Consider the following 16,184-nt stretch of genomic DNA (forward strand, 5'->3'; position numbering starts at 1 on the left):
TTTTTTTTTTTTTTTTTAGAACACTGATTTACTTCCACCGGATAAGGCAAATCTGTTTCTGTAAAGTAATGTTTTTATTAATAGAAATTCACTGCTTTTGCTAATGGTCAAATAATTCTTAAGGAATCTAAAGGAGAATCATATTCTGGATTCCCTTGGGGGTACATATGGTCCAATACAACCTTGTTGACCACACCAAGGAAGAAAGGGAGCTGTGTCTAAACAAATCAACTGAAAGTTATAAATCAATCACCCTGATGTTTTCTTTAAAAGAAATCAAGCAACTAAATGAAGGGGGATGGTGGTTAAAAAAAAATCAGATTGACAATATTTCTATTTATTTTGTAATTGAAAAGAAAAAATTTTTCACTATGTAGTTGAGACTGACCTAGAACACACTATGTTGCCCAGGCTGGTCTCGAACTCACAGCAATCCTCCTGCCTCAGCCTCCCAAGTGCTGGTATTATAGGCATGCGCCAGCATGCCCGGCTGAAAAGACAACTCGTGAGTCATAGAGAACATTTTTTTCTTAGAATTTTTCACCCCTGTAGTCCTATTTCTGAAGCTTCTTACCACTCCTAGTGCTACTAGATTTTAAAAACCTCTGAAGCAGATTATAAGTGTAAAAGGTGGGAATCTCAGGGACCCTGAAGTAATAAGACATCAGCACCATAGCCCAATACCATATGGGTGTCTTTTCTGAAGAGAAAATGTGCACAGGAACAACAAAAGAGAATCAACTTGTGGAAACACACACACCTGGCATTGATCAACATGGTCTCGGTTAGACCTCCCAATGCCTCATGACACTTGTAAGATGACTATCACAACTCATAGAAGTTAAAGAAACTAACAGACATGCACCTAACGAGTGGCAGGACCAGGACTTGTCTGGCTGTTCACACTCATAATCATACTGCTTGTCCTCAGTGACACCTTAGACCTATCAAGGTTTGCATCATGGGGAAGAGAGACTTCTATACTTCTGATGGTGACCAGATATATTTTCTAACCACTATAGTAGCATCTAAGAAGGAAGGATTATTCCAGATGTATGTGGAATAAGGCATCTTTGATCCTCTGCAGTCTATCATCAATTAGCTATGAAGCCAAAAGTGCTTTTGGCTGATCACTTCAGAGAACACTTTGGAAACTCTGCTCTCTTATGCCTATTTCAGTAGAAGAAAAATAAGTGCACAAGACAGAAAGCTCAATCTTCAGCATAATTTTAACTGGCCAGAGAAATTCCCAGGTATTCTAACAAGCAAAGATGAATCTATAAAGCAATTATTTGTCTGGTTCCAAATCCATCTCACTTCTTCAATCTGGTCCTAATGAATTATAAACCCTGAGCGATGTAAGCTAGCAATACCATCACCATGGCAACAAAGGGAGCTACTTAAAAAAAAAAAGTCCTGGTCCTGAAATCTGAAATCTGGATGCCCACATCTTAGATTGGCTAGATTGCCTAGAGAAGCTGCCTCACCTCACTTAATCTTAGTTTCCTCATCAGTACAGTAAGAGATTCACTGCATTTCCTATAAGGTTCAACTGAGGTCATTTTTTGATCATCATGTTTACTGAGCACTTGCAATGTTCCCGGTGTGTTGTATGTAATTCTCTTTCCCATGAGGTAGGTATTATTACTAAGTTCTGATTTAAGAATGAGAATCTTGATGTTTAGCTGAGACCAAATCATCTATCTATTCACAGGTAGACAGCTAGTCAACAACAAGCCAGGATTTAAACTCAGATCTAAGTAACTTCAGAGGCCATGGTTTTAATGACTAAAAGCTAAAGTATGTAGCTACTCTGGGAGGAACTCTTTCTTCCTTCTCTATTGTCATCCTTTCTACATGAAACCCTCACCATCATGTAAAAGTAGGAATGACATATTCAAATGTGAAGCTTTATTGCTGTCAAATGGTACAAAGTATCTGTACAAAGTTGGCTGAGAAGTCCCATGAGAGCATCCTCTGAGCATGTCCAGCAGGCCAGACTCCATCAGAGGACACCACAGTATTCACAGTCACATGCCTCACCATAACACATCTATAGCTTTGCTTTGCCTAAAGTTGCTAGTTGAAAAATTATAACTTAGCTGTGGTTTTATTGCTTCCCCAGGACATATTTTATACAATAATGTTTAAAAACATTTGACAATATTGTGTCCAACAAAGTGTTGTGACTTATTCAAGGTCATGCAGCCTATTACTGAGAGGGCTGTGTCATTTAGGTAAATTATCATGTCTTAGTTTCTTCATCTGTAAAATGGAAGATTTGAATAGATTGTCTCCAAAGTCTTCAGAAGCTCTAAGGAGATATGACTCTGGGTCACAGACACTATCAGCCCAGCATGTGGCTGGGCTGAATCTTTTCTTCACATGGAGGAAGAGGGAAGATGGTCAGGGAAGAGGAAATAGAAATTGCAGTGTCAAAGTCATGAGGAGCTAAATAGCTGAGGGATGACTCCTGGGAAGGCAGAGTGGGGGACAGAGTCGAGAGAGGCAGTTATGATCAAGGATTAAGGAATGTCAGAGGTAGAGCTTCAAGGCAGGTGTGGTCCTTGTCTGCTGACAATTGGCTGAGGCCTCACCCATCTTCACCCTCACATGCAAACCACCCCATCTGAGCTTGAGTAAGTCACTTACCACTCTCTTCAGAGAGAGAGAGAGGGAGGGAGGGAGGAAGGAACTGCATGGTTTCAGCTATTCCCCTTTTCTGATCTCAGTGCACCCATGATTGGTGTCAAAGTTTAGTTATTACCAAATTTCATCTAATCAGACGTCATCTATTGTGAAATAAGTTATTTTACAAATCACCAAGAAAAAAAGAAAAACACTGGCAATTTTCTTTGTATGGAGGCTGCTTGCAGAGATATTAAAATATATAATTTAGGATTAATAGGATATGTTCTTGTAACTACTGCTATTACTAATAAAAACCAAAATTTAAGGGCTTCCTCTCATGTAATTCTATCTAGTACTCACAGAAACCTGTGAGGTAGGTAGTGTCATTCCCATTTTGAGGTGAGAAAGGCTCAGAAAAGCTGAGTAACTTGTCTGAGGCTGCACTGCTGGCAGGGACGGGATAAGGAATGTGAGTCAGCCTGACTCTGGAGTGTGCCTGGTCGCTCATTCACCAGGCACCTCATGTCCACATTTCTAGTGGAAAGTCAGCTAGCTACGGTTGTCAGGGTGGGAGTGGACTCACCCCTTGTCTTGGCTTGGGGTCCTTGCCTCTTCCTCTCTCACTGCTCTGAGCAGAGCTGCCAGGGAAGGAAGAAGGTGGGGAAAAGTGAACCAGGCATCTGGAAGCCTTCTGGCTCGAGGTACGGGAGAGACACAAGAGAGATGGCTGAGAAGGAGTGTGGGCTGCTGGAGAGGCTTCTCCAGGGAAATATCTGGGGATGAGAAGTCAGAAGGAAAGTGGAAGTTGACCCTCGAGAGCTGGGCAGAAAGCTCTGCTGCAAGACTGGCAACCATGGCTCAAGGCTCTAGCATGCATGTGCCACTTCCGAGATCTATGAGGGGACCAACAAATTGTGACACTTTTGTTTTAAAATTCATTTTGTAAACTGTCAGCATTTTGGATTTGGTCAACTTGGTTCCTCCGAAGTCCATCTTGCTGTTTGTAAAGGTGGGTGTGGTGGTGGAGGTACAGGGGATGCTAGAGGCCACGGCTACATCAAAGAAAGATACTCTCTTCTTCTCTCCATGAAAAGGGAATATGACTAAGAGAAAAGGATGCTTCTTTGGCCCGAAAAGTTTTATTTGGCCTGCAAAAGTGGGCCATTTTCTGCTCCATTCCTTTCAAGGCCAACCCCACAGACTGTCAGTGAGAAAGTGTCCTGTGTTAACTTACAAAATGCTGTGTTCTAGTGCCAAGGTGTCCGCCGTAGAGCTTGTTTCTCAAGCAGTTGTCTTCAAAGTGTAAGGAATGGGCTTGGAGCAGTGGAGGTTGCACCAGAACTCTCATCACTTTTTCTTATCCTTTAGAAAAGTTTTTGCATGTGTTCTATAGTGGATAAATTGATGCAGGAGTGCTTGTGTATAGTTTAGAGATAAGCATACATATGACAATACATATAACTGTAAACATGGCACCTACGTGACTGCATGTACATGGCTATTTCTACATATGTGAATATGACTATGTAGGTACATATAAATATATGTATATAGGTAATGATACATAATTACATAGCTCCTGATTCAAACATGCTACAAGAAAAATTATTAGACAACAGGAAAAAACTGAACATTTGATATTAAAGGAGTCTAGTTAATTTGGTTTTAGTGTGATATTAGTGTTGTGCACACGCTTCTTAAGGATCTGCCTTATAGGTAATGGAATGTTCAGATAAAATATGATGTCTCAGATTTGTTTTAAAATAACTCAAAAGATTTTAGGTAAGTGAGATTAGCCTTGCACTGGTGATTGTTAAAGATGGGCATAAGGTATGTGGAAATTCATTATATGCCTCTTTACTGTTGTATTGTTTGGAATATTTCCATTATAACAAATCAAAATTCATCAAAAGAAAATAACCCTCCAAATTTGAGTCTGTAAGATATTTAAAGCAACCCCACTTTGCTGCCCCCCCATCTGCACATCTGCACAGTCATGTGACTGAAAGGCAAACACTGCCAGGCATCAGAGTGGAATTATGAAAGTTTCAGGTTTTCATACTGTAGAAGTTCTCCAAGGGAGAACATTTTAGACCAGAAAATGAAAAATTTATAACCGGAATTGCTTCACTGCTGGCAAAAGAGAACTTGTTGATTCTCGAGAAGAAAAAAATAAGACCATGAAGCAGGATCACAATGCTCTTTGGACATCAAAGACTCATTACAAAGCAGCATTTTGATGAGTGCAGTGTAAATGAATCAGAAGCAGACAGCTTCAATTTCCTTCAAAACACACAAGTCTAAAAAGTTAAAGAAAAATACTCTGTTACAACATGTGCTGAACTGAAGTGCTCCAAAAGACATTAAGAAAGTCACTGAACCCAAGTGAACCAGGGCTTTGCCCCCAAGACTGGACCTCATTCCTATTCAAGTATGATTTCTCCACCTCACTCCATTTCCTCTGTAAACTCTACCTCCTTCCTTTTAGGTCCTCAGCCAAGCTTGACTTCAGATGCTCAAAACATATTACAGGCAAAATCCAGAGATCAGCAGTACTTTTTTTCAATTTTGATGAAAAAGGGACAAATTCTTAGAGACTCAGTTTGGACATCATTTCCTGGCAAATCCATAAAGCTCACCCTGTTGGATTAATCTTTGAAAAGTGATGGGGGTCATTAACACAGTGAAAATGAAGTGGAGAGGAAATGGATGCTGAGCTCATCTGACTGTGTTCCCCTCATGCCTCTTTCTCCCTCCTCACTCATGCCAGAGAGAATCCAACTGGAAAATGTAGGCATGACTCTGTGTGCATCTCTAAGCATAAAGCCTTAAAAAAGAAGCTTTCAGGTTACAGAGTTCATGGTACACCACCTGGTCCAAGTCTGGATGATGGCAGCATGAAAGGAAAAGGAGCCACTATGGCTAGTTTTGCTATGAGGCCTTGAACTAGAGAAGGGAAGTGGAGAAGCTAGACCACCTCATGATTGATGTACAAAACCAAGATAAACAATCTGTTCACTGCAAAACTCCAAGGGCCCAGCTGTGTAGGAGTCAGGGCCGTCTTTGGCCTGTGAGTCCGAGTAATGTCCTTACTGGATAAAGTCAGTGCAATGTGTCAGAGGTATGTTTTGCAAGTTGCTTTGAGAAAATTCTCCTAGGGAGGTGGTGGGTGGTTAGAGTCCTTGGTCCTGTGACACGTGGTGTGTGTTCTATGCCCTTGACTCCTATGGTCAACCCCAGTTTGCAGGAAGGACACATGAAGCCCCTCAACTCTGCTGCTCTTGGCAGCACCTCCAGGAGGCCTCGTCCTTCCACAGCCCAAGTGATTTCAGTTGTGAAACTGCAATCACTCATTTTAATTTTCTGAGTACAAAATCCCAGTGGGAATAAGCCATTCCCATTTAGAACTACTATCTTACTTCAGGGACTATAGTGTAACTTTTCTCTCCAGGTTCTGGCATGAATACTGTTCATAGTGATTCCATTTACAAACTATCTGACTCTAAGCTAGATATCCAGCATCTCCTGGTTTCCTAAGAAGCTACACAGCTAAGCAGTAATGCTGGTTTCCAGGGTCTGTGGTCGTCCAGTATCCATGCTATGCTGTCTTGATGACCTATGTCCCTAAAGTGAAGGACAGATACTTACTTTGAAAAGTATGACCCCAACTCAAAACTCACTCAGAGTCTGCCTCTTTGGGGTGAGCAGGTCACAACATTCATAAGAACAGGACAGTGAAAGGTATTTCCCAGAGTGACAGGAGCAAGAAATTTTGAAAATGGAAGAAACAGGAAATCTTTTTCTGTAACTGGCTTTTGAGGGTTTGTTGTGCGGACCATAGTATGTATCACATACCACATCATTCCTTTAAACTCCAATGTTTTCTCCTGGTATTTCTGCAAAACTAAATATTTAAAGAAAAGTTACAAAAGCCTTAATATCAGGGCAATGTTGATTTCAGCTGGTCAAATGCTGAGCTGTGGTTTGGAATATCTGAATGAGGCTGACTTGAATTATTACAAGCAAGATCGAGGTTCTCCTCCATAGAAACCAAACCAGTTTGCAGCATTCACAAATTGGCCAAGACACCAGGTAAATTCATTTCATTCAGTCCAACTTAATTCTACACTGAACTGTGCAGAAGCTAGGCATGGACTAGCTAGGCATCTCTCAACTTCTAAAAACTCATAAGTGGAGTAGAGAGATAACAAATTTCTGATGAAGAATAGCACAGAGTGACAGAGAGAAGTGCCAATTTTCAACAGGAAGTTAGTGAGCTGCATCTCAGCTGGAGCAAAGAGTTCTTCAATGGTTGTGCACATAAGAATCAGTTGGGAGCTTGTTCAGAATGGGAATGTGGCCCATACGAAAGATTTGAAAATCTCAAGGATGAAAATGGTAGCCCTGCCTCTACCAATGTTTCCATTTTTAGATTTGGTTTAGAGCACATGCATCTGCATTTGAAAAGCACAGCTAGCCCCCAATACTGATATGAGTGGTCCTCAGGTCCACACTGTTCTAAGGCCTTCATGTAGGAAACCTCAGGTGCTGGGCTCTACAGAGGCCTCAACACATGAGGACAGTGATTTCCTGGATTCCTTTTGGTGTCGAGGAAATTCAGAGATTTCATGGGTGCCTGGGACAAGGATTGAGGAAAAGAAAGCCCTCTATCCCATGGCACATTCTCTGCAGGTCTGGGAGCCATCCTAGACCCCAGACCCCAGATCAATGCACAGGGATGCCATACTGACTACTCTAGTTTTAGGCTGAATCTGTAAATTTACTCAGTTTTGGGGCAGGCAACAGGTGAAACTGGGTGTGTTTAGAAGTTGTTGCCAAGGTCATAAACTGTTGGTCCCCAAGGCCAAACCAGACTTGCAGAAGTGATCTGTTGAATGGGACTAGGAGTTGCTGTTTTAAATTGAATTTCTTTTAAATTTAAGTGCTTTTCCTTCTAAAATTTGGTATATATATTCATTCATTCTATGGTTGACCAGAGGATCCTCACCATCTTCTTTGGTCATATACCCAAATGATTTACATTTTAAAATAATCCCTGCCTGGCTCTTGCAGGCATTTGAGTTTAAGACCCTGGGCTACCTGCAAGCATAGAGGACAAAGCAAGCCTCACAAGGCTGGGACCCAAAGCTCAAATGAGTGGTGGAGGAAGCCTGGCAACTCCGCTGAGCTCTGCCCACCTTGGAGATCTCAGTGGCCCAAGGCAGATAAGAGACAATCTCTTCATCTCACGTACACACAGCCATCTCCCCATTTCCTCTGCTCCCAAGGATGTTAAGCTAGATCAGCAGTTCTATGTACTGCTCAAAATTGGTGTTTTGTTTTGTTTTGGGTACGGGGGATAGAACTCAGGACCTTGCATTTGCGAGGCAGGCAGTGACACCACCGAGCTCACTCCCTGGCTTCAAAATTGTTTTTTAAAGCTTTGAAGCTTCGATGACAACCACAGCAAGCCCCGACCTTTTTAACAATGCTGTTTACTTTGCCTAAAATGCTTTCTCTTTCCACCCCAGATTCTGTCTCATTTCTCTCTTTACTTGAAGGTCCAGCTCAGACTCTAAAGTTCTCTATGAGCTGGAGGTGGACAAGTTCTACCTTCTCTAGCTCATTACCTTCTTTATTTTGGAAAGAACTCTGGCCTGTCTGCCTTGGTTCATTGCTTCCAATTCCTATGAATTTAAATCTCACCTTCTCAGTTAGACTGTCAACTCTTAGAAGGTGGGTACTGTGTCTAATTTCTTGCTGCTTGTATTTTTCTATGCCATAGTACCTGAAATATGTCACTAATCCACTCATTTGTTAATTATCACCAGTAGCATCAGGTAATAGCTGCATAGAATTCTCTCAACAAGCATCTCCAGTAATTGGAAATTTCTGAGAAAGTTCTGTCAAAACATCTTGGGAACAGTGTCTTGGCAATTGACTAGCACAGTGCTTTCTGGATCACTTCACATCTTAGAAAGAATGACCGGTTTATGCCTAGTCTTACTCATCAGAAAGATTGCCTTTGCTTCATGTATTTGTAGAAAAGAAAAGTACTAAGCCAATACGAAGAGCCTCCCTTCCATTAGGCTCTATAATTGAACTGAATGGAAGGTCCTTCTGTAGAAACTGAAATGGAATGCATGGTGCCTCCCCCAAAAGAACCTGCGAATGGGACCTTATTTTGGAAAAAGAATTTTAGAACTGTGATTAAATTATGGCTGTCATAATATCATCATCCTGGAGCATCAAAATGGGCCCTAAATCTAATGACAAATGTCCTTATAAGAACTGGAAAGGACACAGGAGATGGCCATATGCAGATGGACGTGGAAATTGGAGTTATGCAGCCTGGAATGCCTGGAGAACTGGAAGGATGTAGGCAAGGGTTCTCCCTCACAGCTTTTCTATGGAGAATGCACTTGCTGAGTCCTTGATGTAAGATTCTGACTCCGGAAGTGTGAGAGAATAAATGACTAGATACTCAGCTTGTTGTTACAGTGGTCTACTGTTTACAGTAGAAAATGAAGACAGCCACTAACCAGGATAACAGATAGGAGCAGGTGGGCAGGAAGGAACGCTATGGCACTGGATTTCAGACACTTCCAATTTCAGCATCCATCGAGAGAGGGGAAGGAGCCTCTCACAGTCTCAGCTAGCTCTGCCATTATATATGTTTCTGTAAAAGCTTCCTTTCACACACTGTCATCATTTCTCCCAGAGATGCTTGTGATTCAGGTTTAAGCCAGGCACTTTCTCTTTGAGCCTTCTTATCTAAGGTGCACTGGGGTTTACATTCCAAAAAGGTCAACCAGCTAATCCCGAAATGTAGAATCCCCCAAACAAATGATCTGCTTTGAAGGACTCAGCTCTATTTACCAAGCATTTATCAGGCAGCTACTGTACTAGACAAATTGGATAGTCTAGCTAATCACAAAAGAGGAACCCCACCCAGTCATGGGTAGTATCACCATCTAAATATGCCCAGTGAAGCTTTTCTCATCAGAGCTCTATGAACACTATTTAACTTTCTGTGCTTCATTTGCACACTGACTCTTAATTGACACGTAAACAAGCTCTTGCTATTCTACCTGTCTGGTTAATAAAGAGGGAAACATTTTTTGGTCATGCTCTCAACACTGAGGTACTCACAGCAACAGTTTTTATATGAATGATAGAAGCTAGTCACAGCAGGCTACAATTCTCTTTTGAAGGTTACTAACCACAGGAGCCAGAAAACAATATTTATATTAAAGGCTGGGGATACAAATCACTACCTTTCATAAAATAAACTGAGGTCATATAAGAAAATGGCTGTATGCTTTAGAGATGTACAGTGGAGTATTTAGGAGTGAAATATTCTGATGACTACAATTTGCTGTAGACCAATTTCCAGCAAAAAATGAAATATATGAAGAAAATGTAGTAAAATATTAATCATTAAATTGAGGTAATGGGAGTATGGTGCTCATGGCGCAGTTATTTCCCATAGGTTTAAAAATGAAAAAAAAAAAGAAGAAGAATATATAATCCTTACACACAGGGTTATCTTTTTCCTTTACTGATGCTGTATCTATTTTCAGGAATGGAGACTGACAGTCTCAAGAAAGGGGAGATACCTGCTTGTAACTAGAAACATCCAACAAAGGATGCAGATCTGTGTGTGCGTGCTCTGTTCCTAACTGCTCTTTGGGTTCTATTTATGGAAAGAGAAGACACATCTATCGAGAAAAAGCGGAGTTGAAAAAAAAAATGCAGTGTTGGAACAGAAGGGGGAAAAATCGCCTTGCTGGGAAAGCACTGCTTCCTGTAAAATGGTGTTTTGTTTTAAGTCACAGGCTGCAGCTAAGCAAGCTGCTTTAAACTGCTAGAAGGGTATTATGTCCAAGTGCATCCAGTGCATGTGGAATTTATTCCTCTAAACAGAAATGCCAGTCAGGGAACTGACTCAGGTCCCACCCCCTCACAGCCAACACACAAACCCAGGCAGCAGGCACAATTAGAGGGGACTCACAGTTCAGAGTACAGGAAGTGCAGGTTGCCCACACTGTCAATGTAGTTGGCAGGACTGAGCCAGGGCAAGACCAGCAACAGAAGCGCCTTCATCTTCCCAGCAGGGTGCTGCTCTCTTCCTGCCACCTTCTCTCTGTCCGCTGCAGTGCCTGGCCCGGCCCCTTTAAGCAAACCTGGCCATGTCCCTACAGTCAGTAGATCATAATGAATATGACTTAGCGTCTTTAGATTAAGCCACACTATAAATTATGGACCTGTAAGAGGATTATGCCTCTGACTCTCGGATGAGATGGGAGATGGGAGGGACCCACCATGGTTGGTGAGAGGGCTTAGGCTATGAGCACTCAGGCTGATGCCTAGGAGAGGGACCAGCCCCTCCTGCAGGATGCGGACTGGTTCCTGGGAAGCAGCTGGTACATTTACATCACTGGCCAGGAGGGCCAGCATGGGAGCAAAACAGTGCTATGAGAAGACAAGAGCATGGTACATTTGGACCCCGCAGCATGAATAAGGAAAACATCTAAAGCTGTCCTGCAGCTCACTGGAGCAAGTCACCGTAAGAAATTAGCATCTCCAGAACACAGCCTGGAGCGCTGAGCTCGGAGTGAGTCTTCAGACGCTGCAGACACAGTAGTGGCTTAAATTGAAACCACCCCCCCTCCCAGCACTGTGTATCTATTTAAAACGTGTGTTTAAGACATTTTACTAAGCACTGTCCTCACTACACTGTTGTGTGCAAGGGAACAGACAGCTTGCTTGCCAATTTTGAATACTGGCTCTATATAGGAACAGGCTGTGCCATTCTTTTATCACAGTCACCCTAATAGACATGAGGGTCTGTCCCGAATAACACTGGTGCCTGCTCTGTGAGGAAGGGGTCACCCAATTCCTTCTCCTCTTGAAAGTAGTTGAATTAAGCTCAGAAACTGACTGGACAGCCCTGGGTATCTCATTTAAACTCCTGAGGTTCAATCATTCATCTCGGTAATGGACCTAATAATACCTGGTCCAGCAGCAACTGGACTCCGTCACTTCTTTCAGCTTTAGGGTCTGCAATTCTAGACTCCATCTCGGCCTTCATTCGAGGGCTCCTTTGCCTGCTGAAGCTCTGGAAGGCCACAGAAGCCCCCAGGACTCCCTTCTTTCTACCCTGCATTCGAGAAGAATAAAGTCCATTTTGCCAACTCAAGGCTGAAACCTTAATAGAAATGGTTCCGGGGGATAATGGCGTTAAGGGTAGCCCTGTAGGGTTAGCAACTGTACTTGACAGGAAGACCAGAGCAGAGGCCACAGGGTGAGAGCAACTGTGATCAGCTCTTTCTGCTGAGGCAGGGCTGAATGAGATAAAATGCAGGAAAGCCTCAAAAGGTACAGGTTAGACTTCTACAATTTAGATTCAAAAAACAAAAAAACAAACAACCTTGAGGGCTGGGGATATAACTCAGTAGTTGAGTGCTTGGCTAGTATATGTGAGGCCCTGGGTTCGATTCTCTGGGGAAAAGGCGGGAGGGAAGAGTAGAGGGAGAGAGAGAGGGGAGTGAGAGAGGTCAGACAGAGAGAGAAAACCCTGATAAAGCATGGCATATAATAATTTCTAATCTGTGGAGGCCCAATTTTGAATTCTATTCCACGTAAGGCTGGTATACAGGAGTGAGTCAGAGCAGGTAAAAAAACAGCGAAAAGGAAGTTAGATTTGGAATTTCAATACTGGTGTCAGACAAGCTTGAGATCTGAATCCTAATTCTGCCACATACTGGCTGTGTGACACTGGGTATATTGCTTAACCTATCTGAACATCTATATCCTTCTCTATAAAAGAAAAACAATAATAATAGTGCCTAACTCAGAGCATTGCTATGAAGGTGGAATGAGACTGTGCCTATAAAGAACAAAGGGCTCAATGAGTGTCGGTTATTATTAATTACTGTTAACAGTAGCAAATGACCCCAGTTGGCAGTGCAGCATCTGTCTAAAGGCTTTGTCATTTTTTTCGTATACCTTCTTCCCTCTTACATGATGCAGCACATGCCATGTTAAGTTATTTTCCTGAATATAGGGTTTTACAAAGTTCTGGGATACGCTGTTCTTGGATATCCAGATCCTAATGAACAGATCATGGCCCATAAGTAACAGGACTGGCATGGGATTGCTTTTGTGACAATCTTGGATGAGTCAGCTTGCTACCGATATTTGATAAGTCTTCTACGAAAACAGAAGGGTGCCAACTTACTCATCTCCTTCCATTTCAGGGGGGTAAAATTAATGAATGTTAATGCAATGTAAAAATAAAAATATTATTATGTTGTTGCTTTATGTCACTACTGCAACCATGGCTGGTCGCCTATCCAAGATCGTCTTCTTTCATATAGCAGAACCCAAATTTTGCTCATGGAGTCAATGCGCTTATCTTTTGCAAATAGGTGGTCATGTGACAAGGCCAGCTGAGGAGGAAGAAGCAGAAATCACTGGGTGAAGCATCTCAGAAAGCTCTCTAAAGATGAAGACTCTCTATTTGGGTTAGAATATATTTTTCCCTTTTTGTTTCCTACTGCTTGGAACTGAGATGTGATGCTGGGGTGAATAGCCATTTTTAAGATTACTAGGTGACAAATTTAAGGATGAAAGCCAAACCCAAAACCAGGAATCTGGATTCCTCTGCATCACAGCAATATCATCCTAGACCTAGGCTTCCTACCACAATAGTTTGTGTCATAGAAACAAAACTTCTACCTGATTAGACCTCTATAATTTGAATGTTCTAGTTCCTTTCAATTATAATCAAAATGAATACAATCTCTTGGGGATGAAATCCCCACCCTCAATGACCATGGATTAGTCTATAGCTTCCTAACCAGGAAACAGCCCCAACCCTAATTCTCGGCACCTGTGCTTTACCTGGAAGCCCTATTTATACTTAATGTCACTTTAGGCATCACCCACCAACTCCTCTTTTCTTGTTTCCTTTCCTAAAAAGAGGCAAGGTAGGTGCCAGGAAGAAGTTGGGTTGAGGATAACAAGGTCACAGGATTATGTCAAAGCACAATTATTCAGCCAGGCTGAAATGACCAACAAGGAAGGAACACACTTACCTTCCACATGTAATATGATGCTAGATTCTCCTCCCTACAACAAATCCTCCAGACTGAGCCTGTGCAGAACTGAACACACTACAGAAAAGGGCCTGATTAAAGACTGTGGCTTGTGTAGATCTCTCTTTCATTGAGGTCCTGGCCTATTATGGAAGTTTAGTAAATACCATACATTCAGAAGAGAATTTTACAAAATAAAGATGTGGTCTTTGCCCTAAGATGAGTTTCACTTGGGATCCAAGCCTCTATACCCTCTCTGGATGGTATGCATGGAGAGTCCCAGAGGCTCCCCTACATCCATTGAAAGTGTCCTGTGGTTAGGCAGAGTGTTTGTTCAATGCCTCAAGCCCATCACCCTACTGGGAAACCCATGTGACAGGAGACCCATGTGGCAGGAGTCTACAAGCATCAAACAAGGCAGAAGTCAACACAATCAACCAGAAGAATCCAAACGCTAGCTCACAGGCTCAGTTATTCCTAGAGAAGAGGTCTCTAGTCTGATCAGAAATAGCTGTGCAAGTAGTTGTGCAAATAGTCAAGCTATTCAACTTGACCCAACATTATTCAACATTGATTCAAGTCTATGGTTGTCAGAGTGTGCAAAGTCTCAACTAGAACTCAGGAGTAGGTTCACAAGATCTACTGTACAGCGTGGTCATGGCTAGTAACAATACATTCTGCACTTGGAAATTGCTAAGAGAGCAGATTTGAAGAGTTTCTATCACACAAAAAATAGGCATGTGAAGTAATACATGTAGAAGACCTGGATTTAGCCATTCCACAATATGTACATACTTTAAGACTTGAGATAGCACATAGTATAACTTTTGCCAATTAAAAATAAATAAAATTAGGGCTGGGGATTTAGCTCAGTAGTTCTGGAGCCTGCCTCGCAAGCACAAGGACCCGAATTCAATCCCCAGTACCACCAAAAAAACAAACAAAAATAAATAAAATTAAAAGCCATTTTGCTTAGATAATACTTATTGAACAAAGTGATATTAAAAAGATCAGTCAAAAATCAATGATCCTGATAAACCAAAGTGATTTTCTACACATACGTATGATATCACAGCTACCAACATGGAGGCCTCATATAAGAAACGAAGGAAAATACTATCTCCTTGTCACCTCTTAGTTTTTCCAGTTGAAAGGGCTCCTGATGTATTAGCTGTTTCATCTCTTTAATGTCCCTGTTAAGAGCAGGAAGAAATGGTTTGGTAGATCAGAAGGATCCAGAATCAGGTTCTAGATGTATTCGCATTCTTAGCTTTTGCCACTAGGAACCCAGGGATGAGGAGGGAGGGAGTGGGTATCAAGAATCCGATGACTAATACATAGAATATATTTTGGGAAATGCTGGCTGCAACCTACTTAGGAAGCTGGAGTGTGAGGAGGTTCAAGGGCAGGGGTGGGGGCCCATGCTTCCCTGAGGTGGAGGTTTCCTCTCAGAGAGCTGCCCAGGGACCTGTGAATGACTCTGAGGCTGCAGCTCACAGGGGTGACTCGATTTCTGTCAGGCTGGGGTTCTTCCCTCACTGCTGCTTTTTCTGGTGAATATCATTATCAGCCATGTGACTGTCAAGCCTTTTTCCTAGGCTTCCTCAAGATGTGTGGGTCACATGTCTGAGTGGGCAGATGAATGAAATTCCTGCTTGGCTTAGGGCAGCTTGTATGCCCTGGTGTCCTCTTTTTTAAGACCCCACAGGTCCCCAACAGTGTCCTCCAGCCTCCCCCGACCTGCTTTGGCTTCACCCTCAAATTCATGTGCCACCTCATCTCTATTTTTAGGCACACCCTAGGCCCCAAACCACAACCCAGTGAGGGATGAGGAGGAGCATTGGTGTTCTCCCTACAGAGCACCACTGTTTCTTTCTTCCTTTCTCTACTCACTTACTCCTGTGGTGGGCAGAACATTGTCCCCTAAGATTTCCCTCTCCTAACACTCAGAACTTGTGAAGAAGGTTCCTTACATGGCAAGAAGGACTTTGCTGATGTGATTAAATTAAGGCATTTGCCATTAGGACACAATACCCGATTATCAGGTGGACTCTTTCATGGGCAGGAAGGTCAGGGTCACTGGAGGTGTATCCAAGAAGCAGAGGTCAGAGGGAACAACTACAAGATGCTACCTGATTGGCTTTGAAGATGGGGGAAACCACAAAAGGCAGTCGGCACCTGGAAGCTGCAAAGGATAAGGATAGGAATTCTCCCCTATAGCTCTGCTGATCCCTCAACAAGAGTCTGGTGAAGCCTTCAGAACTGTACAGTAACACATTTGAATTGTTCTAAATCACTAAATTTGTAATTATTTGAGAAATAATCACAACAGAGTACCACATGTCAGAACAGGGAAATATGATGTGTGCCAGGGTCCTCTCTCTTCCTCATGTCCTCACCTCCCCTACCCAGTCTGGCCCTGGTCTTGGCCCTGCTTGGACCAGCCCCTTT

At 42.5% G+C, this 16,184-nt stretch overlaps 1 protein-coding gene across 4 annotated transcripts in view; it reads right to left on the reverse strand.

The window, feature by feature from the left end:
- Window positions 1-16,184, reverse strand: part of Lnx1 (ligand of numb-protein X 1) — a 109,269-nt gene that overhangs the window by 75,240 nt on the left and 17,845 nt on the right. Inside the window, exon 1 of one of the 4 annotated variants that reach the window (XM_010640264.3) lies at window positions 10,646-11,010. The exons of the other annotated variants lie outside the window; for them this stretch is intronic. Coding sequence (XP_010638566.1) covers window positions 10,646-10,737 — 92 coding nt within the window. The 5' untranslated portion in view covers window positions 10,738-11,010. Of the gene's footprint in view, window positions 1-10,645; window positions 11,011-16,184 lie in introns of those variants that run through there. 4 annotated transcript variants of the gene reach the window in all.

The sequence above is a fragment of the Fukomys damarensis genome, unplaced genomic scaffold, assembly GCF_012274545.1.
Source record: "Fukomys damarensis isolate Sample0158 unplaced genomic scaffold, DMR_v1.0_HiC HiC_scaffold_35, whole genome shotgun sequence".
Classification (NCBI taxonomy): Eukaryota; Metazoa; Chordata; class Mammalia; order Rodentia; family Bathyergidae; genus Fukomys; species Fukomys damarensis.